The following is a 24,224-nucleotide window of genomic DNA, read 5'->3' as shown; positions in this document are numbered from 1 at the left end:
TCCTTGTAACAGCCTTTTACATACTTGAAAACTGTTATCATGTCCCCTCTCAGTCTTTTCTTTTCCAGACTAAACAAAACCAGTTTTTTCAATCTTCCCTCATAGGTCATGTTTTCTAGACCTTTAATCATTTTTTTCATCCTTCTCTGGACTCTCTCCAATTTGTCCTTTGTGAAATGTGGTGCCCAGAACTGGAGACAATACTTCAGCTCAGGCCTAATCAGCGCAGAATAGAGTGGAAGAATTACTTCTCGTGTCTTGCTTACAACACTCCTGCTAATACATGCCAGAATAATGTTTGCTTTTTATGCAACAGCATTACACTGTTGTCTCATATTTAGCTTGTGGTCCACTATGACTCCCAGATCCCTTTCTGCAGTGCTCCTTTCTAGGCAGTCATTTCCCATTTTGTCTGTGTGCAACTGATTGTTCCTTTCTAAATGAAATACTTTGCATTTGTCCTTATTGAATTTCATCCTATTTACTTCATACCATTTCTCCAGTTTGTCCAGATCATTTTGAATTTTAATCCTATCCTTCAAAGTACTTGCAACCCCTCCCAGCTTGGTATTGTCCGCAAACTGTATAAGTGTACTCTCTATGCCATTACCTAAATCATTGATGAAGATATTGAACAGAACCAGACACAGAACTGATCCCTGCGGGCCTCCTCTTGTTATGCCCTTCCAGCCTGACTGTGAACCATGGATAACTACTCTCTGGGAACGATTTTCCAACCAGTTTGGCACCCACCTTATAGTAGCTCCATCTAGGTTGCATTTCCCTAGTTTGTTTATGAGAAGGTCATGCGAAACAGTATCAAAAGCTTTACTAAAGTCAAGATATACCATGTCTACCGCTTCCCCCCTCTCCACAAGGCTTGTTACCCTGTCAAAGAGAGCTATCAGGTTGGTCTGACATGATTTGTTTTTGACAAATCCATGGTGACTGTTACTTATCACCTTATTATCTTCTAGATGTTTGCAAATTGATTGCTTAATTATTTGCTCCATTATCTTTCTGGGTACAGAAGTTAAGATGACTGATCTGTAATTTCCTGGGTTGTCCTTATTTCTCTTTTTATAGATGGGCACTATATCTTCCACGACTTCTCAAAGATGGCTCAGACATCTCCTCAGTCAGCTCCTTGAGTATTCTAGAATGCATTTCATCAGGCCCTTGAAAACATCTAATTTGTCCAGTAATTTTTAACTTGTTCTTTCCCTATTTTAGCTTCTTCTGATCCTACCTCATTTTCAATGGCATTCACTATCCAATCCAATCGCCACCAAACTTCTTGGTGAAAACCAGAACAAAGAAGTCATTAAGCACCTCTGTGATTTCCACAATTTTCTGTTATTATTATGTTGTTATTATTATTATGCCCCCCCTCAGCCTTCTTTTCTCAAGACTAAACATGCCCAATCTTTTCACCCTTTCCTCGTAGGTCATGTTTTCTAAACCCTTTATCATTTTTATTGCTCTCCTCTGGACTCTCTCAAATTTGTTCAAGTCTTTCTTAAAGTGTGGTACCCAAAACTGGACACAATACTCCAGCTGAGGCTTCACCAATGCTGAGTAGAGTGGAAGACTTACTTCTCATGTCCTACATATAATACCCCTGGTAATACATCCCCACATGATAGTAGCCTTATTTGAAACTGCATCACGCTTGACTCATATTCAATTTGTGATCCACTACAACCCCCAGATCCTTTTCTGCAGTATTGCTGCTTACCCAGTTATTTCCCATTTGGTATTTGTGCATTTGATTTTGCCCTTACTAAGTATGGGTAACTTTTCACTTATTTGTATTTGAATTTCACCTTGTTGATTTCAGACCAATCCAGAATAGTTGGAGCCAACAGTTTACTACTGGACATTGGTGTTTAGCAGTGGAAGCAGAAATAATTACCATTTTAAAAACTGGGATGAAGTTGTGGGTTTTTTTAAATTATTTTTTAAACCATAAGATAGTTCTTTTTCTGTAAGCAGAAATGCACATTAATGAACTAAAAAATGTAAATCTGACCTGCCTCATCACTAAATGAAGCATACATTTTTGCAAGTCTACAGCCTTGTAAGCATACCACTAAAGTTACATGTACTGGGCCAGATCCTGAGCTGGTGAAAATTGGGGTAGCTCCATTAACTTCAACAGAGCTACAACAAATTACACTAGCTGCAAATGTGGTCCAACACTTGTAACTGTGCTACATTTGTCACCCACAGGCCACAGCCATAGAAACCAATGGGCTGAGCATGTGGTTTTTCTAAATATACCCATTTGAGGAAACCTACATGCTCAAAGTTTGAAAATTACAAGGTCATTAGTCTGGGATATTTCTGCAACTTTAGCAGTGGCTAACTAGGTCACAACTGCCCTTACAGAATATGACAGGCAATTTACTGAAACTGGTTACAAGGCGATCTCTTATTTTGGGGAACAACATCTACCTCCTGTGTCACCCTGGCATATCTTCATGTGTCTGCAAGTGGCCCATCGTCAAACATAAAATAAACCTTGTTAAAATAGTTTTATGAAACAAACTATTTAGTAAATATATATATTAACTCTTATGCACCCTATTGGCTAGTGTGTATGCGTACCACTATGCTCTACTGGATGGAATTGAAATTGTTCAACTGTATCTCCTAGTCCCCTATTCAGCAAACAGCGTTAACAGAGATCTTCTTTAGTTTGAGTGCTAAGAGCCTGTACTTCCGGAACAGAAGCAGGGTTTTGTCCCCCTATCATGTTACATTCCTAATGGCCATAGTATGCAGTGTACTGACAAGTTTATAGTCTTAGCTGGTCAAGGATTTGTTAAAATATTCAGCCAGAAATAAGTGATTGATACCAGTAGGTCACTGTGTGAGTTCAATTCTGGCTGGAGCATTATGGGGAAGATGGTGAAGGCAGGCTTTCTCCCCTTGCACCTGCGGCAGACCTCTAACACTTACTGTGTGAGCACTAAATGGGCTGGCTAGTCCACCTCCCTCAAGGGATGTTCCCCAGACCATCACCCAACCCCCTTGTATGCCTGACAGCAATGGCTTAGCAAAGTACCTTTCATTGGCAGGTATAAGGAGCACTATGCAGCATGCTTGCTGAGGGATCTTACCTTGGGTAGAAGAATGACTCGGAGTACCTGAGCAATAAAGTTTTCATTCCTCCCTTAGTCCCTGAAAGGAGCAAAGATAATTTTTTGGCCCATTATGTGTAAGGTTGTGTAAAAAATTCTGGTTTTCTTCCCATAAAGTTTCTTTTCTAGACAGACTTAAAATAACAAAGCAAAACACAAGAGCATTATTCATTTGAAAGCCCTGAAGGCTTCTTAAGTGGTATTTAATATTTGTTATTTCCTGCTGTATCTAGGCTCTTTTTAAAAATAATTCTTTGAGCTCCTGATTACCAAGCCATACTATTGGGGGTTGCAATGATAGAGGAGAACTATTCAAGCAAAGTCCTTCTTCCTGTCCCGGGTGGCTCTTCAGGGAAAAATTAAAGATACTCCTGGCAAGAGATAACCAAGACATCCTAGCTAAAACTGTAGCTCTTTGCAAAGAAAGTTCTAACACCCAAGGTCAGCTGTAAAGTATTGTCAAACCTATGGCTGCCCCACTGCCAGTATCTTACCCCATGCTTTGTAAAATGATGTGAGACACCGTAAGTATGAAAGGCACTATATAAAGCAAATTACACTCTATGAACGCAAATACTGAGTGATTCATTGGAAGAATTGCTGGGCTGATAACTTCAAACTTTACATATTTTCTGTATTTTAGACCAATATATATTGGCTTTCAAAGTATTTACATTTCTAATAATATAATATTTAGTTTGAGTCATTGTAAAATCAAGTGACTTTAGGACCCTGCAACATCCTGAAGCCTGTTGTATTTGTTACTGTAAAACCTAACTTGGAGAGCAGATTTAGAAAAGCTAGCTTTGTTAAAAGCCCTTTGTCTCCTCGTCATAGACACATACGCCTTAGTTCTTTGATCTAACGTGCTCCTCGAATCAAAACTCTCATTTAGGCTGCTAGGGTGAGGTTCTGCATGCTATTAGAGGATTGGGTATAGCTGTGCTCACATCCACCACATCCCTTCCTGCCAACCTTATATTAAGTGCCAGGAAGTGGGCGGACACAAGCCCTTGAACTGCTAAGGCCTCTCCCCCAGCCTGGGGAGGAGCTACTGAACCCAGTGCTCAACTGAGTAAGTGGGACAACGAAGAAAAAAACAGGAACAGGTGAGGGGGTCAGAGGGCCAAACTAGGGAACTAGAAGGGGACACCGAGCAGAGAACCCTGGACAGCACCTACTGCTCCTCAAAAGTGTCCAAGGAGCCAGTGGATGCCACCCAGAAGAACTCTGCCCAGATGTGTGAATGGATGAAAGAACAAAAACAGGCCCCACAGTCACAACCCTCCTTCCCCCACCTCCCCAGCCAGCCTCCTCTCCCTGTTGTTATACATGGCCCCTTTGGCCATGGCTAGGAGGAGGTTGATGAGGTGGTCCTGCAACTTCGTGGGGCCACGTATGGGGTGTGCATATACAAAAAGGTGCAGGGAAAAATCAGACAGAACCTCAACAAGAGGCTCTGGAGGAGCCGGAAAAGGGGCCACAACCTGGCACACTGCAGCTAGACTTGCGCCAGGGTCTCCTTCACACCACAAAAAGGGCAGGTGTTGGGAAGAGGGTGAACCACTCCAGGTACGCGCCTGTGCTCACGGCTCCATGAGGGAGCCACCAGCTAATGTCCCTGGCGGGCCGTGGAACCAAGGTGGAATACAGGCTGGCCCATCGGGATCCCTCACCCTCTGCAGCTGGTAGAATGTCCCACCACTTGGTGTCAGGGTGGGATATGAAGGTGGGGAAATGAAGAGTGTGGAGCACGAGCATGTAGAAATGGTCCTGTGGTGTGGTTCGGATGTGAACCAGCTGCAAATCGCGCAGCTGGGTCGGGGTACAAAGGGGTGGGGGCCAAGAGGGCTCACGGGCCTGATGAAGACGTCCAAAGGGTCTGAGGTGGGGGGAGGATGGGGGATACCTTCTCGCAGGACCCGCTCGAGGAAAAAACGATAAGTGGGCAATAAGGCTGCCTCCACCTCCCAAAGTACACGCCGGGGGGTGCCAAGGGCAAAGAGCCCTATGCGTCTGCTGAGCGCATAGCGATCCAGCCAGTCCCCTGGTTGTAATCCAGGAGGTCTCCAATCCTGGTAACTTCCGCCAGGCCTGCCAACCTCATGCTGGGCAGGTGGAGAAGGCTAAGCTGCCTCTGCCAATTCTATGGCAGTGCTGAGTCTCTTTACAATGTGGGGAAATTCTCTGCTGAGAATCTTTGACTGACTTGAAGCCTTCATTCAGCAAAGCACTTAAATACATGCTTAACTTTAACTGGTGTCATAAGGAGGAGTCCTTTTTTTAATTTTTAATTGTAATTGTATTCCCACATACAAATTAAAACAAAAACATCAAAACTATGTAAAGATAAAGTTACAGTTGAGAGTGCATATCAGTAACATAACAGTTAAAAGAAATATTACAGGGATGTTGTAATCATCCCTAAGTCAAGTATTACAAACAGGAAATTGAGGTTCAGATTACATATAAAAGAAATCCAAAACATTTTAAAACAAGAAATGTACAGCCGAGGCATCCAAATAACCTTAACTCTGCCCTGCAGTGATGTCATGCAATAACTATATGATTATGATTAAGGCATTTTACTATTTGTGGTCCCAGATTTGATTAAACTAATTTTTAAAAAGATTAGTTATTGTCACATCTTCCCCTCCCCCTTTAGTACATGGCAGAGCAAAAGTGGTTTGAGTGCCTTCACTGTGCATTTCTATACTGTACTATACTTGGATGTCTTTTATATGTAACCTTGATGCTCAATTTCCAGTTTATGTTTAATTTGGGGATATTACAATGTATACATAAAATTATAATTTTGTTACCTTTGTATAGTCACATGTTAATGTAATTTGCGGTCTAAGAATTTCTTTGGCTTTTAAATAATTTTGAAAAATATCATACCTGAACCCTAAACAAGAAACCCAAGAGAATGTTGCATGTGATATTTTTAATGATTTGAAGTTATGGAGTATCAACTTACATCACTTTTCAAAATATTAACTTTTAAGGGCAGATTCTCTGGTACATCAGAGTAGTGGAAGACAACTAAGTGGTACACTGGTGAATCCAGCCCTTAATTTGTAATTGACAAATTGCTTTGTTATAAAAGACTATGTTGTAAAGGCCCGTATTAAGTGAAAGGAGATGTAGAAGGAGACTAGTCCCTAGGCTAAACAGTCGCAGCACATCAAGGACTTCCATATTGTCCTGCCTCAGTTTACCTTGCAGAAGTGCCTCAATGGGCAGTGAAGCTGAGGCATCAGTGCCACTGGGAGATGGCCTAAGCTAGCATGCAGCCATGCTAGGAGAAGTAACTGTCAGCCACAAGTCATGTGCTTGTGAGAACTCTTTCTACATATTCTGTCTGCTTCATGACTCATTACAAGGAACAAAACTGTTGCATGCAAATCAGCAGCAGAAGAAGAGAGGTAACCCACACAATTGCCAATTATGTCACAATTGTCCTACTTAAGAGTTGTCCAAGCTGTTGACTTACCTCTGTCTGTAGCCTGTAAAATCCTAACAATTAAATAAAACAATCATTAATAACTTTGCTCAGTTGTAAAGTAATGTCTACAGATATACCCTATGCATAAACACTTCAATTAATTTTAATTATATGGACATTTGAAGTGGTATTTTCTTATTAAGATAATTCACATTATTCTGTCGGATAGTAAATTTTTGAATAGACCAATTTTATATTAATTTCAAACACAAAACTGGCAGATTTACTTGTAAACTCTCAGAAAATGCATTCTTTACTCAGAGTAGGTACTGTAAGACTGGGGAGGATATGCTGCATTTTATACAGAACAAAGAGGCTGAATCTCTCCTTTCGTGCAAAATAGGACTCAGCATTAATCGTGGAACTGCAATTGGTGTCTGCAGCGTAAATAGCAATGAACATATGGACAAGGTGCTCACATCATAAAGCTTCAGTCACAAAAGCAGCACTATCATTTGCTTTATTTTTGCTACTCAGTATCTCTTTGATCTTTTAAATGATAATTAAGGCTCTTGTTTCTGTGTCAAGTGTGAGTAAACACTGCATAATATTTTGAGGCAAACTTTCAGCAAATATGTCTTGGTTAATACAACGTGGTCAGAATAAGAAACTGATCAGAACAGCCCCAAGCATTGGCAGGTAGTCAAAATATGAACTGAGATCCAAGCTTTATGCTTGGCCTTCCTCTCTATAATGGGCTAAACCATCACCACAGATATGAACACTCTGGAAGTTTGAGGAAGTTCAGAAGCAGCTGCATTGGGCGGGGGGGAGAGGAGAATTGATCACTCTGTCTGTCCCTATATCAGGCTGAATCAAAACCCAGATTTGAAGTCTGCAGCTTGGTCTCTTCTCAATTAATGCAAACAGAATCCAATGGAACCTTCAGAATTCCTGAGAAGGACTCCACCTATGTGAATTTATATTTGTATAAATATACCCTACATGTCAAATGTGACTAGTAATTTTGGATGCCTCTATTTTTGAGTGCTCAACTTGAGAAACTTTAAAGTGGCCTAATTTTCAGAAAGTGCTGAGTGTCCACCAAAGCAGGCCCCTGAATGGGGTCTCAAGTTGAGCGCCAAAAATTGAGGGACCAAAAAGGCCAATCTCTTTTTAAAATAGATGTTCTGGGATGAATGTGCATGCAAGCTCACTAGAAGCAGGAGAAACAGAAGAGATTTACCTGGGAGTTTCAGTGAACTCTGAACCCAACACGATGCTATTGTGTCTGCCCTGCAGAACTGGTTTTCCAGGGGCAGAGCACAGGTGGCACAAGACAATCAGATATTCTCTTCACTATGCCCAAGGAATTTCCAGAGTGTAGGACTTTGCCCCCAGCTCCCTCATGTATCTTGCTATCTGTGACCCCAATATTCTTGTGGTGGACTCTGCTTGTACCCACAACGTTTGAAGATAATTAGGCAAACAAGCTGGTTTGAGAGGATTTTGTTTCAACTTCCTTCCAATTCTAAGATGAGCGGCTGGGGAAGAAGGCAGAGAGAAGGGTCCAAGAGCAACATTTTTTGCAAGTGTTGCTGCATGGCCTTATCCTGTCCTATCACCCACTACTCCCATCTCAAAAAGTAGTGTGGTTTTGGTACTTCCTCCCTTACCTAGCTGCAGACCCAGCTGTTTCCGTGCCTGAATGTTCTATAAAAACATTTGTTGCTAAGGGCACACAGTTCTCAGAAAAAGCAAGCAAGAAATGGTTTGCTCATGTCATTGCTAAGCCTTGGCTGAAGGCTTGTGATAGATGAATTATTTCTATTATTACGATGCCTAGGAGTTCTAGTCATGGACCAAGAGACCATTGTGCTAGGCACTGTACAAAAGGCAGAACAAAGACTCTCCCTGCCTCAAAGAGTATACAAGCAACAACAGATGGATAACTACAAAGATGGAGAACAGATGGAGAACTACAAAGAAACAAGGAAAGGAGCAAGGATCATTTGTGGATATTATATGTAGGGAAAAACCATTTTTCATCTGAGAAGAATGATATAGTAGGAAGTGTTTGAAGCAGCAAGTAATGAATTTATTTCAGCAAGATGAGATGAGCAAACTGCTCACCAAGTCGTGCAATCTTTGCTCAGTGAAAATTCCCTCTGCAGCCAATGTGGGGGTCAGTGCTGCAAGTTTTCCATGGCCAGAAATCCCAGTATCTTTGATGTTCTGACTGGATAGAGATTATTGGAGCTAGACTGGATGCTTTGTTTTCCTACTTAAATGGAAAAGAAATGGAAAATGTAAACTACTCCCAAAGAGACTATAAAAAAAGAGAACTGCTCATAAAAAAAAAAAAGTTTGACATATCAATGAGTTTTCAAACCCTGTTCCCTGCAAACACACAACATATCTACCCTGTCTACATACATTACCCCAGAATAGTTGCTGAGGTTGTAGGTAAAGTTGTATGTGTTATACGCTAAGGGAGAGGAGAAGGCTGGGTGCAGTCAGTTTACTTATCAGTTGCAGCAGAAGGAAGTAGCTTGTGAAGATGTAGAATCTGTCATTCTGTGGAGACAGGGTGTGTGACACAATTAAGAGGTGTTCCGTAACTTGGTACTTCCTTGCTTTTTAGAGCTTGCGTTAGGGAGGATCTCAGACGTATCCAACCTGAATCCCTTTTAAACAAGGATATTGTTTGTGGGATTCTAAAAAGGGCAAATGTCAAATCTGCACACAAATCAGAAAACTCCAAGTTCTGGTTCAGAAAAGAAAGGTTGAAAATATTAATGCTTTCCTGCATCCTCCTCCCCATTTCCCCACTGTAGCAGGGTGGTTGGCTGGGTGTCCATGACTTCAAATGACTCCGTTTTCTAATATTTCAGGTAGGATAATTAATATGACTTTAAGTTACTATTTGATACTTGCTTACAAAATGATGAGTAAGGACACAATCCTTTCTCTGAATTATTTCCAATTTCACTGAGTGCCTCAAGACACTATGTTCTGGGGCCAAGGGGGGAGGGTGGGAGGAAGAGGCAAGGAGGATAGAGAAAGGAATACAGAGAATAAGTTTAACGTTGCTTGGGTGGTACTGGATGCAATATGTTAGTTCAATTTTTTTTAATAGGACAGTGCTGGATTGCTTGCATTTATTTCAGTTAAGCCCTAACCAAACAACACACTAAAGCATGTGCTTGATTTCAGTGCAACTACTCCCGGTGCATAAAATGAGACCTGTGCAGAAGTCTTTAGAGAATCAGGGCCATAGAGATGGATATATTTCCTGCCCGAAAGAGCTCACATGTTTCATGTTATTGCTTATTTCAGAAGGAATTAGAGGGTCCTGATTTGTGGAAAAACAGAGAAAGAGGAACATAAAAATAGTCACCTTAATTTTACATCATAGCCATAATCAATGAATTTGGCGTATGAACAGATGCCAAAGTCTGACTGATCTGTTTAAGGCCTGTGGTGTAATTGTACAGTAAGAAAAGATGGTACCATATTAGAGAAGTCAGAAGGGTTGTTGTTTTTGTCAGGCACCAGCCAAACAGGGTCTTTAATTTCTTGACTTTTTACCGTCAAATATTTTATTTCCATAATTGTTATATCTGACACACCTACATGAAAAAAAAAGAACTAGAAGTAGTTTGGATGTTTTTAACTATGTCGAAATGCAAGTCTCAAAAAGTGTTTTCGGCATTCGTGGGACTTTCCTAAGGTTATTTCCTGACCAAAGGCACAAGGGGAATTAAAAATAAGACCGTGACTCATCACAACTGTACAACTGTCTTTAAAACAAAATAAAATATTCAAGGGCAGGTTCACTACTGCCATTAGCTAGCACAGCTCTGTTGACTTTAACAGTTGCATCCGCTTACCTTGGTGGTGAATTTGGCCCTGAGTCTCAGGGTACCTCTCCCAAAGGCAGCGAGTACAGATTACTCTCTTGGCTTCCATGGATTCTAGAGCTGTAGCTCACGAAAGCTTACTCTCAAATAAATTTGTTAGTCTCTAAGGTGCCACAAGTACTCCTGTTCTTTTTGCGGATACAGACTAACACAGCTGCTACTTTGAAACCTTTAGAGTTATTGTTTACTTTACATCACGAGCAATATTTGCATATCTGCTCCAAGGTAAAATATCACTCATGTGACCCATCCCTAATACTGCAAACATGCACTACTGAAAAATTACATAAGTCATAGTGTCTCAGCCCCAAAATATTGAATATATATGAATTGGCACAGCCTGCAAATGCTGGATGTGACATAGGTCAGATTATCCTGTCTGCTTCTGCTTATGGAAGGGATCCCGATTAGGTGACTCTGGCTGAAAAGGCAGAGGATAAGAAGAGTCAGGAGTGCTTATTCTACACTGTGACGACCAGCTCCCCCTCTGGTGAACTGCTGCCGCATACGTACTTGGCAACTATGCACTGTGAGCAGGGAAGGGGGCAGAGCTCAAGGAATCTCCATGTAGTCTGGGTCAGCAGTTCTCAACCAGAGATCAGGAGCCCCCTGGGGGCCACAAACAGGTTTCAGGGGTCCACCAAGCGAGGCTGGCATTAGACTCACTGGGGCCCAGGGCAGAAAGCTGAAGCCCCACCACCCAGGGCTGAAGCCTGGGACCCTTAGCCCTGCCACCCAGGGCTTAAGCCTAAACCTGAGCAGCTCAGCTTTGTGGGGCCCCAATGAATTGCCCTACTTGCTCCCCCCTAAGGCCGGCCCTGGCTTTTATAGGCAGAAAAACAGTTGTTGTGGCACAGGTGGGCCATGGAGTTTTTATAGCATATAGGTTGAGAACCCCTGGTCTGTCAGGTACCTTTGCTGCCACCATCGAGTATTCACTTCTTGTCTCTCTTAGATTTCAAGTTTCAAGATTTTAACCCTTTCTCCCCAGGAACTGGAAACCCAGAGATACTCTCTTGCATGTGGTAATTATTAGGTAGCATCCCTTCAAAAAGTGGTAGTCAGTTCGGTGACTAAATACCTTTTCTGATTTAATCACAGTTAGTGAAAATAAAAGTAACGTATTACAATAAGAACAAATGTAATCTAGAATGGAACTGGAAGCTTAGAGAAATAGTTGTATGCACAGAAATTGCTGATCTTACCCTGACTTTGTAAGTCTGTCTTGGAGCATCTTAATTATTTACAAATATACATACATATTGTGCCGTGACCTGTGCATGTCCAGTGTCATCTCTCAGCCGCAACCCCTGCTGCTGGGTCACTGGAATGTCTTTGGGAGTGCTCACTTTCTCGAAGGAATCTCTCCCCCTCCAAAGCCCACCTCGATGTATTATGTGGGAAGCTTCTGGGGTGAACTGCAAGCTGAGCATTCTTCAGACTTTTCGGGTTCTCTCCTTGGGGCTCTACTAACCCTTTCTCAGGGAGCCCCTATCCCCAGGCAAGTCCAGCCAGACCTTCTTTCTGACCCTCTGGCTCCCTATTCCCTATGATGCCCCATCACCATTCCCAGATCTCCCTCTTTCGAGATTCACTCTCCAACTCTCACCTGGACCAAACACCCCTGCCAGAGGCTCCCCCACCTCTTGTGAGGTCATCAGCTTCAGCAGTTCCTTCACATTCACATTCAGCCCCTACTTCCTCTGGTCCATTGAAAGCCCCTCCAGGACTCCAGCACTCTGCCACAGGGGCCCCTCCACAAGCTTCTCTGTAGAAGCATTTGCTGTTCACCTCTTCGTGGATCACCCAAGTGAGATAATGCTTAACAATCAGCATTATGTTACATGGTGTCACATTCTGATGTGTGCTCCCTCCCAACTTTTCAATTTTTTTGGCCATTTTGTTTTTGACAATAAAAATACTATAGTGCATTGGGCATAGAGATTAGAATGCATATCAACCACCCGAGTGATGCAGTAGAGTATGATACCCTGCATTCACAGATTTTATTTACCCAAAAGGAGGGGAAGGAAAATAAAATTTAAAAAAAGAAAAGAAAAATCAAATTAAATGGAAAAACCAATTAAAGCAGCATTGAACTAAAAGAAGAGGAGATAGGTATTAAGGAAATCATTTTTGTATAATAGGCTTTTTTGTTTGTTTATTTTAAACAGAATCATAAGTAAGTTAAGTCAAGAAATCAATAGGAATGAAGGAAGAATAAGTTTCTTCCCAAAACGGTAAGTAAACCTTTCAGTCCTCTTTTTCTTTTGCAAACTATTAAGACAAAACTTTTCAGAATAATTTTCCATTTGAGCTAACAGAAGATCTCCAGTGTTACTTAATAGCAAAATTAGTCTCAGAAAACATGATAAAAAGGAATTTCAATTTATTCTTTCTACGGTTATTCATGTTAGTGCAATACAACCTCACTAAGATCCCAAACCTACCATGACTTTCAGATTGAGAAACCCAATTGAGCTCAGTCACGCTACTCATGTGAGCAAATTTACTCATGTGCATGAGTGTTTTAACACTGGGCCATATTTTGGGAAGTTAAGCTAATTACAATTATTTATTACTGTTTATGGTACTAATATTAATATACTGTCAGAGGTGTGCTTTAAAGACAAATTGTAATGAATAAAACAGAATAAAAATTACAATACTTTGTAATATACGAGTATATCAGTATATTATATTATAAAATTAAGAAAACCTTAATAGGAGATGTCTCTAGAGGATGTTGATATTAAATCTTTGGTGAGAAAAGGCATGAGACTGCTTTAGATTTATTTTGAATATTTTGAATGAGTATCAGCAGGTTCACAAATTAGCAAAATTATTAATATAGTGGGGTTCTGTGTTCTATTTTAATAAAATATGGGATCTCTCATTCATTATTGCTTGAGATTTTCTAAGCTGTTCAGGTGATTTAGACATTGCTAATTACTTTTAATAGATAATTTGTCAAAATATTCTACGGAGCTCTGAAAAAAATCTCAGCCACTATGATAAATTGGCTGAATTTCTCTGAATTCTATTTTTCATGTCACCAGTCCCTAAATCATGATGGGATTCTTGGGATGGACAGTTCAGGAAAAAGTTCTTAATGGGTCATCTGGGGAGCCTTTTTTACTGAAGTCATCATAAAAAAAGGAGCATTATGAAAACACAACTGCCATGCTACAATAGCTAAAATAGTAGCTCCAGACTTCACAGTTGGACCCTTTCATCCCCAAACTAACCCCTTCAGCCCTACATGTGGGCAGGGGTGAAAGTAAGTTAAAGGACTTACCGGAACGCCAGAGTCCTGTGCAGGGGGCGTAGCTTCAACCAGAAGAGGCAGGGCCTTATAAATTTTGATTTAAAGGGCTCGGGGCTCCAGCTGCGGTAGTGGCGGCTGGGAGCCCCAGGCCCTTTAAATCACCCCCAACCTACTAGCTGCAGAGGTGGCTGGGAGCCCAGGGGCTCAGGGGCCACCTAAAGAGCCCAGGGCTCCAGCTGCTGCTACTGCAGCAGAGCCCCAGGCCCTATAAATCCCATCCAGAGCCCCACCACTGCTACCCCAGGGCTTGGGCAGCAGGGCTCAGGCGGGGATTTAAAGGGCTCGGGGCTCCGGAAGGTGGTACCGCCCCAGCCCTTTAAATCCCCTCCGGAGCCCCGCCGCCGCTACCCTAGGGCTTCGGCAGCAGGGCTCCGGTGGGGATTTAAAGGGCTCGGGGCTCCGGAAGCTGGTACCGCCCCAGCCCTTTAAATCCCCTCCGGAGCCCCGCCGCCGCTACCCTAGGGCTTCGGCAGCAGGGCTCCGGCGGGGATTTAAAGGGCCGGGGTGGTAGTGGCGGCTGGAGCTCTGGGGTGCTTTAAATACCCGCCGGAGCCCCGCCGCCACTACCCCAGGGCTTTAAATTGCTCTCTGGGAAAGCCGGTCCCGGTATGGCGCACCAGCTCTTGCCGGTACGCCATACCGGGGCGTACCAGCTTACATTCACTTCTGCATGTGGGTGTCTCCCTCCTGCTCCCCAGTTGATGAGAGTAGCTTCTGACATTGTGCCCTCTTAAACAATGCAGATTTCATAAATGCAGTAGGCACCACAATATAAACATAAACCACTATTAATAACTAAATTATTTATCCTATAAACCTTGGTTGAAATTAGCGAAAAGCACTAGTCCTTGCCAAAGCCCACAGATTAACACACATTTGGAGTCCCTGGCTTCCCATTGCCCTACACCTTTTGTAGTCATTACCACTGGTGCAAAATGACTATAGAACATCACCATCGTGATCTGAGTAGCATGGTTTTACACCCACTTTGCACATGTGTAATTAACAACCCATGAAATTGACCAAATGTGGAAGACTGTGGGATTTTTAGGCCAAACTGGATCAAAATTAAGTACAAACAGAATAGGCCCCACTCCTGCAAGCACTTATGTACTTAACTGTATGACAGTGAATAGTTCCCACTGACTTTAATGGAATTACTCAGTTAAAAATATGTGCATGTGTTTGCAGGAGTGGGGCTACATAGAAGAGGGCTCCGAAAATGAGATGAGATGACCAAACTTCTCAAACATTTCTCTCTCTCTCTCTCACACACACACACACACACACACGGTCTAATTTGCCTTAAACGTTTCCAAAATAATCTAGCCTGGATTATTAGAATCAGGTTTATGAAACTTCAGGCAGTTTATTTTTAGCTTTTTGGCAAAGTTAGTAGGGAAAGGGGTCAAAATAAAGTTCACTTGTATGTTGGAAGACTATCTTCAACTCTAATTATGCTATAGCTTTTACTAAACTTAAACATATTTAGCTCATAATCATTAAAATGTGAAAAAAAATTTTAATGTCATCACAGGACCCAGCCGCAGAAGTTTCCTGACAATACAGGTAAATATGTAAACACAGCGTATTTAAAAAGATTAAAATATTAATTAGCTGCTTGCACAGTTTATTTACAGTCATTGCCATCCAACTGTCTTCACTCAAAAATTCTCTGATAAATATTTATGCTCACAGATCTTCAAGCTTTTCTCATCTACCTTGAGTTTAACCTTGAATAGATAGAAGTAATTCAGTTTGGATAATACATCTGTCCAAGAACTTCCAGGATTAATTGCAATTTAATGAGCTAAATTATGGTTGATATTAGAGATGAGCACGAAGGAAAACCTCAGATCCAAACACACCCAAATGCTGGGGGCTATTGTAGCTGGTGCCTTTAATAGACCTGGGAGTAGCACATGCCAGGAGGATGTGGGTGGGGTGTGTGCAGAGTGATGCAATCTCTTATTAGAACTGCTTGGGTTGTGTCTGTTACCAAATAAGGAATGTTACACTAGTTGATACCTTAATTCAATAAGGTTTTTTGAGTGAGTGAAACAAGGTTCTGTAAACAGGTACAGTTGGGCCAGAAAAGTCCTTGGATATGTTTTCTTGGCAGGGGGATGCTCCAAATTTCCCCTTGCCTACCGAGGATGCTGAGACCGCTCTTCATGTTTGCCCCCCACCGCCATACCTGCAGTGCTCATTAGGGAAAGGAGGAGAGAATGACAACAAAGGGGGGAGATAAAGCAGACAGTGAGGAGAGAAGGAGAGGAAGGTGTGAAAGGCAGAGAAGAAGGAGGGAAGTAGAAGAGCAGAAGGTGAGGAGAAGGGAAGATGAGTGGGCCAAGAGCAAGAGGAGAAAGACAGGAAGTCAAGAGAGCACAAGGGGTGAGAGAAGGAATGAAAGGAGAAACATCAAGTTGGAGATCTAACAAAAGATGTTTTAATAGCGGGGATGGAGGAACAATGGGGGGAAGAAAAGTGGAGAAATAGATGCAATCTGGGAGCAGTCATGTGACTATTGAACCTCTAATGCACAATGTCCTCTCCCATTTGCAATTAGACTTCATTAGGGGCTAAGCAGCTTCCACATGGCTTCCCTGCACTGAGCTTCCATTTTAAACATTTTACTAGCTGGGCCAAGAGCACCCGTACTTCCACAGGTTACTACTCCCCCATTGGTCCTATTGAAAATGGGTTAAAAAGGATACATAACTAGAGCTGAGCCAATAATGGATTGTTTGGTTCAGGGACCAAACTGAAAAAATCTGGAAAAAACTCCATTCAGATTTGAACTGAAACCAAATTTTTCTTCAAAATTTTGGTTGAATAAAAAAGTCAAAATTCATTTTGTTGACACAAAACAATTTTCTTGAAGTTTTTTTTCCCTTCAGCCAAAACTATTTGCAGATTGGACCTGAATACACAAATAGGTACAGAGACTCCCAAAATGCTTTTCAGTTGAAAAAGAACTATCATTTGAAAAAAAAATTGCCCAGCTCTGCACACAAACTTTCCATATTAGAAACAAGATAAAGCATGAGATGAGAGGTTAACTGCTGAGTCAGTTCCGAATGCTTTATTCTTCAACTAGCATTTAAATCTGAAAGGGTAGGACACATCTGAGGCCTGGTCTACACTGCCAAGTTTTTTTGCCAAAAGGCAGCATTTGGCGATGACACAGCAGAAGTGTACACTTTTTGCAAGGAAACTCCTCAGTTGCAGTGCTATAATGAAACCCCCTCGACAAGAGTGCGGAAAGGTTTTATCCCCACAGTGCCAGTGTAAACACCTTGCTTGCTTTTATCTCTGTAATTGGCCTCTGGAGATGTCCCACAATGCCTGCAGTGACCGCTCTGTCCATTGTTTTGAACTCAGCAGCCATGTGCCCCTCCCCTTTCAAAGCTCCCATTCAGACAGCTGGAGTGCTGTGGTGCTCTGCTCTGGGACACAAAGCAAATCATTAACATGGAACACTTCTGTCGTCTCCCACACTAAGAACACAGTGGCAGGCAGGCCGGGGTGAATGTGTGTGTGTGTGTGTGTGTGTGTGTGACACACATATACTATGTGCTGTGCAGAGCCAGGGAGGGAGGCGGGGGCTGATGTTGGGGTTTTCCCCTCCCCCGCCTCAGAACAAGTTACTTTCACGGCTGTCTGAACTTAGGAGACAGCATGCCGACAGACTCACTCTCCCCCAACATACACTGTGTCTCCTTCCCTGTCTCCCCCATACTCACACACTCCCTGTCACACACTCTCCCCCACACACTTCAGTTGAAAAGCAGCTAGCAATGTAGTAGGATGCACATGGAACAATGGAATTGAGAAACCTGCATCATCTGATGCTGTACCTGCCCCATGAGGCATTGCAAACCCTTCCCAAAGCACCCTGCGACCAGATGCACAGTGGAATAGCTACCACAGTGTATTGCTGTCTGTGTTGTTGCAAGAGCTGCTAGTGTGTATGCACTCAAGTGGCACAAGGAGCATAGTATGGACATGCAACAGTTGTTTAATTAAAGCGCTTTAATAAAAAAGGTATAACTTTTGGCAAAAAAACTTGGCAGTGTAGACATAGCCTTGGTCACAGCAGAAATCATGGGATGTTCAACTAATAATCTTCAACCAGAAGGTAACTGCAAATATGTGAACATAATTCCTGTTGGCTGCCATGGGAGTTAGACACATCCCTCTTCTTGGACAAACTGGTCTGTTATTTTGATGCTCTAGTGGTCACTATTTGTGATGCTCAGTGCCTTTTTACCTGATGAGGCTTTGGTACTCTGAAGCCAACATGTGCTAACAGGTCCCTGGTTATGTTTCCTTACACAGGATGCTGTCAAGAAGAGGAAGAAGGCTGGTCTTCATTTGTAAGAATCATGTTTTAGATCACTTAATACTCAAAACAGCTTCTCTGTTCCCTTAAGCTCCATCAATTGCTGTGCTACCCACTCCCAGCAGAAGGGGAAAGAAGAGGATGTGCTGGGAGTTTCAAAAGCACTCAGTGCTGGTCTAATTCTATACCCTTGAAGTCAATAGGAGTTTTATCATGGACTTCAGTGGGAGCAGAGTTAGCCCAGTTCCCAGCATTTCTGAAACTTCCACCCTCTAGGTTAGTGAGAAATTACACTAAATATTACACCATTTACAGATCAGTGAGAAGCTCCACATCAGAGACAGCACGTCCCTGTGGCCCCTTTGTCTGCAGGTGCCACTCCCCACAGCTCCCATTGGCTGGGAACTGAGAAGCCTGGCTACTGGGAGCTGCAGGGGGTGGTGCTTGTGGACGGTCAATGTCAGCAAAATGTCTTGGGGCCCACAATCAGATTACCCTGATGGGCCACATGTGGCCCACGGGCTGTAGGTTGCCCATCACTGTCCTATCAGATCTCACAAGCTATACCTATTTGGGCTGGGTCAGAACCACATGACTACAAAGCCCCTAACAAAGACCTGCTTTTGCAGGAAGCATCATTAAGGAAGAGTGCACCACTGGATGATTCCCCAGCTTGGCGCTAGTAGGCACCTCTTGACATCGGTTGCATGAGATATAAAACTGAGGTCCTGTACATCCCCTGCAACTTTTTTAAATCTTAGAGGCTTGGGAGATAGGTCGGGTATGAGAGCCTAGAGAGAAAAAATATTCAACTGAGTAACTTTCTCTCTTGTTAAGCTTCCTCAGGATTTCCTATTGTAAAAGGATATTCATTTCCTATGCTAAACTGCTGTGCAGTGTTATGCTCTGTGTAAATGTTGATACACTCCATCACTTCATTTGATGAAGGGATGAAACAATCCGTGAGTGCTGGTGATAAAATTTGATATCCTGCAAGATGAAAGACAAGACCATGTAAAAAACACAAGCTCATTGCATTAAGTTATGTAGTATCTAATCATTGTCTGTGTTTCACTTGCATATGGCAGGAAGAAGAAGATGATTATGAAAGCCCAGATGAGGAACAGGAACAAGACGCTGATTATGAATCACCAACTGATGAACCAGGACATGACAGTGATGATTATGAACCTCCTCCATCCAACAATGACGTAGCACCCCATAATGTCATATTTCCTGCCAAGTCAATTCCAAGCAACACTGAGTACATAGGTAACTGGTGCAAAATGTAATTTTGGAAGGGATGGGATATTTTAGGGAATTGGTAATAGAATATAGAGCCTTTTACTAGACCTGTTTGTGGATTTTCTAAATGTCTTTTCATGGAAAGATGCAAATTTGTGGAAACTCTGGGATGTTTTCTGAGACTGGCAACTAAGAGAGTGAAAGCATTAAACTTCTGGTCTTACCACACTGAGGTTTAGGCATATTGAAGGGACAACTTAGGAGTTCACTTTGCTGGATAGAGGCCTTATTAGTTTTAGGCAAAGCAGTCTTAGTGAATATACATGTTAAGTTAGGCACATGCTAAAAAATTAGTCATAGAAAGAAAGATGCCAGAAGGTTTGTTTCTCTAAAACAAAAACAAAAAAACAAACAGGTCACTGAATTTTGCCCTGGTCTTCACTAGGATGAAGGCTGAGACTTTTGTTTGGGATCTGCATCAAGATAAACACACACTTCCCCCCATTTAGCTTGGTGTTACACTATGTAACTAGTGCAAGATACAATACTTACACCTATTTTCACTGTAATTTTATATCGCTTCTATGTGGAGTTGACTTGATCCCAGAGCGTATCGTGCATACTTTCGTCATTTTCTAGTCCTGATTCTCCATTGGCCTACACCTGTGAGGTCATTTACTTCAGTGCAAAACACTACCATCTGGACTGGTGTATTTTATACTTACTTTGCAGTGGTGTGAATGAATACATAAAGTGTAGGCCAATAGACAACTGAGCCCGGGGTGTGTGCGTGCATGTAATACCAGAGTGACATTCTAGTCGTCAGGTGTAAAAAGGACAGGGAAAGTAAAACAACCATTGACAGAGTCACTATGGATTTACAGAGATGTAACACAGCAAAATTGGATTCTTCATGTAATGTAAAATTACATAACCATAAACTAAACTTAAGAATGAAGATCTAATGAGAGAGAAAGAAAAATAACCTTTTTTGTGTTTAACTGTTCAGTCTGTAATTTTTATTTATTTATTTTTTTAGATAGACCCACAACGGCTAGACCATCTCCCCAGCCTCCTATTCCACCACAGCGACCTGGCCCATCCCCTGTACCAGCATCATATGCGGGTAGAGGCACTCCTGTATGTTTCTTTTCTTAAAGAATATGTCATTTGTTTCCTTTGGCATTATGTCCTAGAAGGTCCAAGTATAACTCCATGTCCAACATAATGACTGTGTGTGTACAAAGAGGAGGGAAATTATTTTGGCTGTAAGAAAAATTATTTTTTGCTAAAATGATTACTTCTTTTTTGTGGAACAAATATATGGAAATTGTTTCATACTGCAATGTTGCCATATACACTGGTAATTAGTGACCATTTGCCAATTCTCAAGAAAATGGTAGCCTTTGAACACCTTGTTTAGCACTACTCTGGCTTTCCCCAGAGGGCTTGATCTTGAAAACCCTCACTTCCATGGCAGTCCCATTGAATTTGGCAGCACTCCATGGAGGGGGAAGGGTTTACAGGATCTGGCGCTGAATGAGATGGAAAGGTAAGAGCACTGAACTGACTCGCCAAAGGCAACAAGCAAAGTTAAGGATAAAGAAGTGTCATTGCCCTCCCCTGCTGAAGGCTGGACGGTTTTCTTAGATACACTCAGAATTTGTCAACATCCACTGGGTTAACAGAACTACCCTTTTCCTAATTTGGCAGGTTAAGGCTTTGATCTTGCAAGCCCTTGAGCTGGCTATGCAAATTTTCTGTATTCCAGCACAAATGTGCATGAAAGCTATATATGGATACAAGTAAAACTAATCAGTAAGCACTGAACTCCCTACTGAGTAGTATGAAGTCTGCTGTACCTCTCTCCTCCATCACTTGGAAGGCCATACAATGAAACTCTGGCAAGAATAGGTGTGTCTGAGGCAATACAGGCTTAAGTGCAATCACCTTCATCGTTTTCATGAGATACGCAGCAACACATTCCTCTCTTTGGTCTCAGTCCTGCCACTAGGAACTTGACAGCCCCTGACACAGCAGCTCTCTCCTTAATGCAAGACTAGGCTCCCATGCTCTCCTTGATCTGCTCATAACTTTTGACCTTGAATTTATGTGCACAAAACTCTTCATCAGGAGTTAAGCAAGACTATTCTAGCTACTCCTCCCTCCTGCCCCTGACATGCTCCCAACCTGCCCTGAAATGAACTCTGCACTTAGGGTTTCCTGCAAAGGGGCAGAGAGATGACAGGGACAATGCTGCAGTTGCCAGAAAAGGCCTTTTACCTGGATAGTATTCTGCAATGGGTGTGGCAGTGGGGGTGGGGACCCTAATGGCCCTTTGGGCTCTAACAGATGCACAGGTTGACAGCTGATTTTGGAGATGTGTTCAATAGCCACAGAGGATAAAACAAAAATCCTTGAACTCTGGACATGCAGAAAAGATTTTAATCATTTGAAAAACCATTTGTTTTAGATGTCACCCTACCCTCCTCCATCAAGCAATAATGATGTGAATAGAGATAAAAGTGCCAAGCCTTTAAAACGTAAGTGAAAATATTTGTCTGGGTTTTTTTAAACTATGGTACAATGCATATTTTCATGGTCTCCAGCTAGAGCTGTTTTAGTGGCTCTATCCCCCTGTGATGGGGTGCTCTACTCACCGCTGGATGGCACCGCCTCCTGGCAGTACTGGGAATTTGTTCTGCCAGACCGACACCCCTTCTGCGGTTGCACTCCATGTCTCTTCGCCTGCAGCCCCTCTCTGGCTCCAGGAGCTCCTGCTTCTTCTTCTGGGGTGTCAAAGCCTTCCAGCATGAATTGTCCCAGGCAGATCGCTCTTCACTGCCTGGTCTGTGCCACTTCCCCAGTGGCTGGGAGGGGAACCCAATCCCATCTTCTACTCCAGGTTCCGGCCCAGGGGTCATCTCATCAGCAGCCAAGGTATGCCCTATCCCACACCTTGCTGCTTTCCCCCAAGCCTCTCTTATCTTTCTGGCTCTCCCCACCAGGTTTGCCAGCCCAGATTCCCTCCTTACAGGGAGTAACTGCAAACTATTTCTCTGCAAAGTCCCCCCACTCTTCTGGGCTTTATACAGGGTCCTCCTGCTCCTGCCCAGCTGAGTGTTGTCTCTAATTAATCCCTGCTTCCTGGCTCCTACTCCAGATGCAGCCTAAGCAGTTAATTGGCCTACCTGGTCACCTTAACCCCTTCAGGCCTTGTGTGGGGTGGACACACCCCTTGCTGACTCCCCGAAAGCAATGAAAAAATATTTCCATTGATAATAATCAAAATTTACAGATAAGCAGAATTTCTTACTTTGTCTAAGAACTTAAAGTTTGATTTAAGGATATTTATTTTGTATATTTTGACAATTTGTCTTTTAATGGTTATAAAGCTTTAACTTTTTGAATGTCAGTGTCTACCATCATTAAATAATTAGTTTGACCCCCTCCATTGTCTGACATCCCCCATAATTTTGTGCAACTGAAAATTTAAAATCAATAAAATATTTTAAAATGCTTTAAAACATTGATATTGTCCATAAACCTTATAAAGAAGCGAACACAAAATTCAGCCAACCTTAACTATTTATGACCCCTAATTGTATTGCTTGCAACTCTAAGAAGGGACACCAGATTGTAACAGATACATTATATTAGCATAATATTTTACACAGTATTTATGTTTAGCCCCAGCTCCTTCTATAGACAGACGTACAAAACCCCCACTGGATCGTCCTGGGCCGACATTTGAAAGAGACAGCCCATCAGCAGGTCAGTATCTGTTCATGCTAAGTTCATCTTGCACCACAAAAGGTATCAAAACCAGGCCTGGCGAGCCTCCACTATTTCACAGAACTTATAATGAATTATTTAAGTTTTTTTTTTTAAGTGTTGTTTTTATTCTTTTCAGGGAAGAGGGCAGTGTTTCCTGACAAGGTAAGAGGCCATTTGGTTGGTTCTTATTGTACCTGGATCTATTTTAAAATATATTTATATGTTCTTGTAACTTTTCCTTACTGTTTTACAGCCCATGGCACCACAACTAAGGTAAGACATTAGCCTCTGGCTGACATACACTACCAGTGTTACCAAATTATATTGCAGTAAAGAGCATTTGACCTTTGCTACACCATCTCTCTCTTGTATTTTAGATCTCTGGGAGAACAGTTAGCAAAGATACAAAAGCCTCCCATACCACCAGCCGATAAACATGAAAGAGGCAATCCAGTCCCTGGAAGGAAGCCACCACCCGTAAAGTAAACATTTATTTTTAAATGTTAGCACAACTATATTTAACTATTTTCAACAACAATCTGGAAAACACAATTAGTCAATGTCGGTAGAGACACCACTGCCTAAGAGTGTTGCCCACTTTATTGTAATGTGAAAAAGCCCTGCCTTTTTAAGGGCCAAACACAAATACAGCAGGGCTTGCCTCATCTGAAAGCAGGGCTTTGGAGCGGAACCTGGAGCCGGAACGCGGAGCAGCTCCGGAGCAGAGGAGCTGCAGGTTTTTGCCTGGAGCTGGCGTGGAGACAGAGCACAGCTCCAAAGCCCCGTCCGAAAGGCCACAGTTAAGGCCCAAAGTACAGCTCACTTCAGCCAAGTTCCAGAAGAGAAGAGGATGGTATCCATGATTCTCCCATCAGCTCTAGTCTTCTGCCTAGAAAGACTTCTTTTTCCTCATTATCCTGACTACCAAACTCAACCCCCACCTCCATATCCCTTTTATGATATGGTGGAGGGAGAAGGGTTTCATTTATTCCCCACAACTAGGCCAGCTCTG

The 24,224-nt window shown here is 42.4% G+C and overlaps 1 protein-coding gene across 1 annotated transcript in view; it reads left to right on the top strand.

Moving 5' to 3' along the window:
* LCP2 (lymphocyte cytosolic protein 2) overlaps positions 1-24,224 on the top strand; it is a 52,089-nt gene that overhangs the window by 16,392 nt on the left and 11,473 nt on the right. Inside the window, exons 4-13 of the mRNA XM_007071459.4 lie at positions 12,692-12,757; positions 15,383-15,414; positions 18,187-18,224; positions 19,279-19,462; positions 20,475-20,575; positions 21,909-21,978; positions 23,126-23,209; positions 23,349-23,374; positions 23,466-23,485; positions 23,590-23,694. Of these exons, the coding sequence (XP_007071521.1) occupies positions 12,692-12,757; positions 15,383-15,414; positions 18,187-18,224; positions 19,279-19,462; positions 20,475-20,575; positions 21,909-21,978; positions 23,126-23,209; positions 23,349-23,374; positions 23,466-23,485; positions 23,590-23,694 (726 nt within the window). The remainder of the gene's footprint in view (positions 1-12,691; positions 12,758-15,382; positions 15,415-18,186; positions 18,225-19,278; positions 19,463-20,474; positions 20,576-21,908; positions 21,979-23,125; positions 23,210-23,348; positions 23,375-23,465; positions 23,486-23,589; positions 23,695-24,224) is intronic.

This window comes from Chelonia mydas, chromosome 8 (genome assembly GCF_015237465.2).
Source record: "Chelonia mydas isolate rCheMyd1 chromosome 8, rCheMyd1.pri.v2, whole genome shotgun sequence".
Classification (NCBI taxonomy): Eukaryota; Metazoa; Chordata; order Testudines; family Cheloniidae; genus Chelonia; species Chelonia mydas.
Note: the sequence above shows the minus strand (reverse complement) of the source record. Positions and strands in the feature narration are given on the sequence as shown.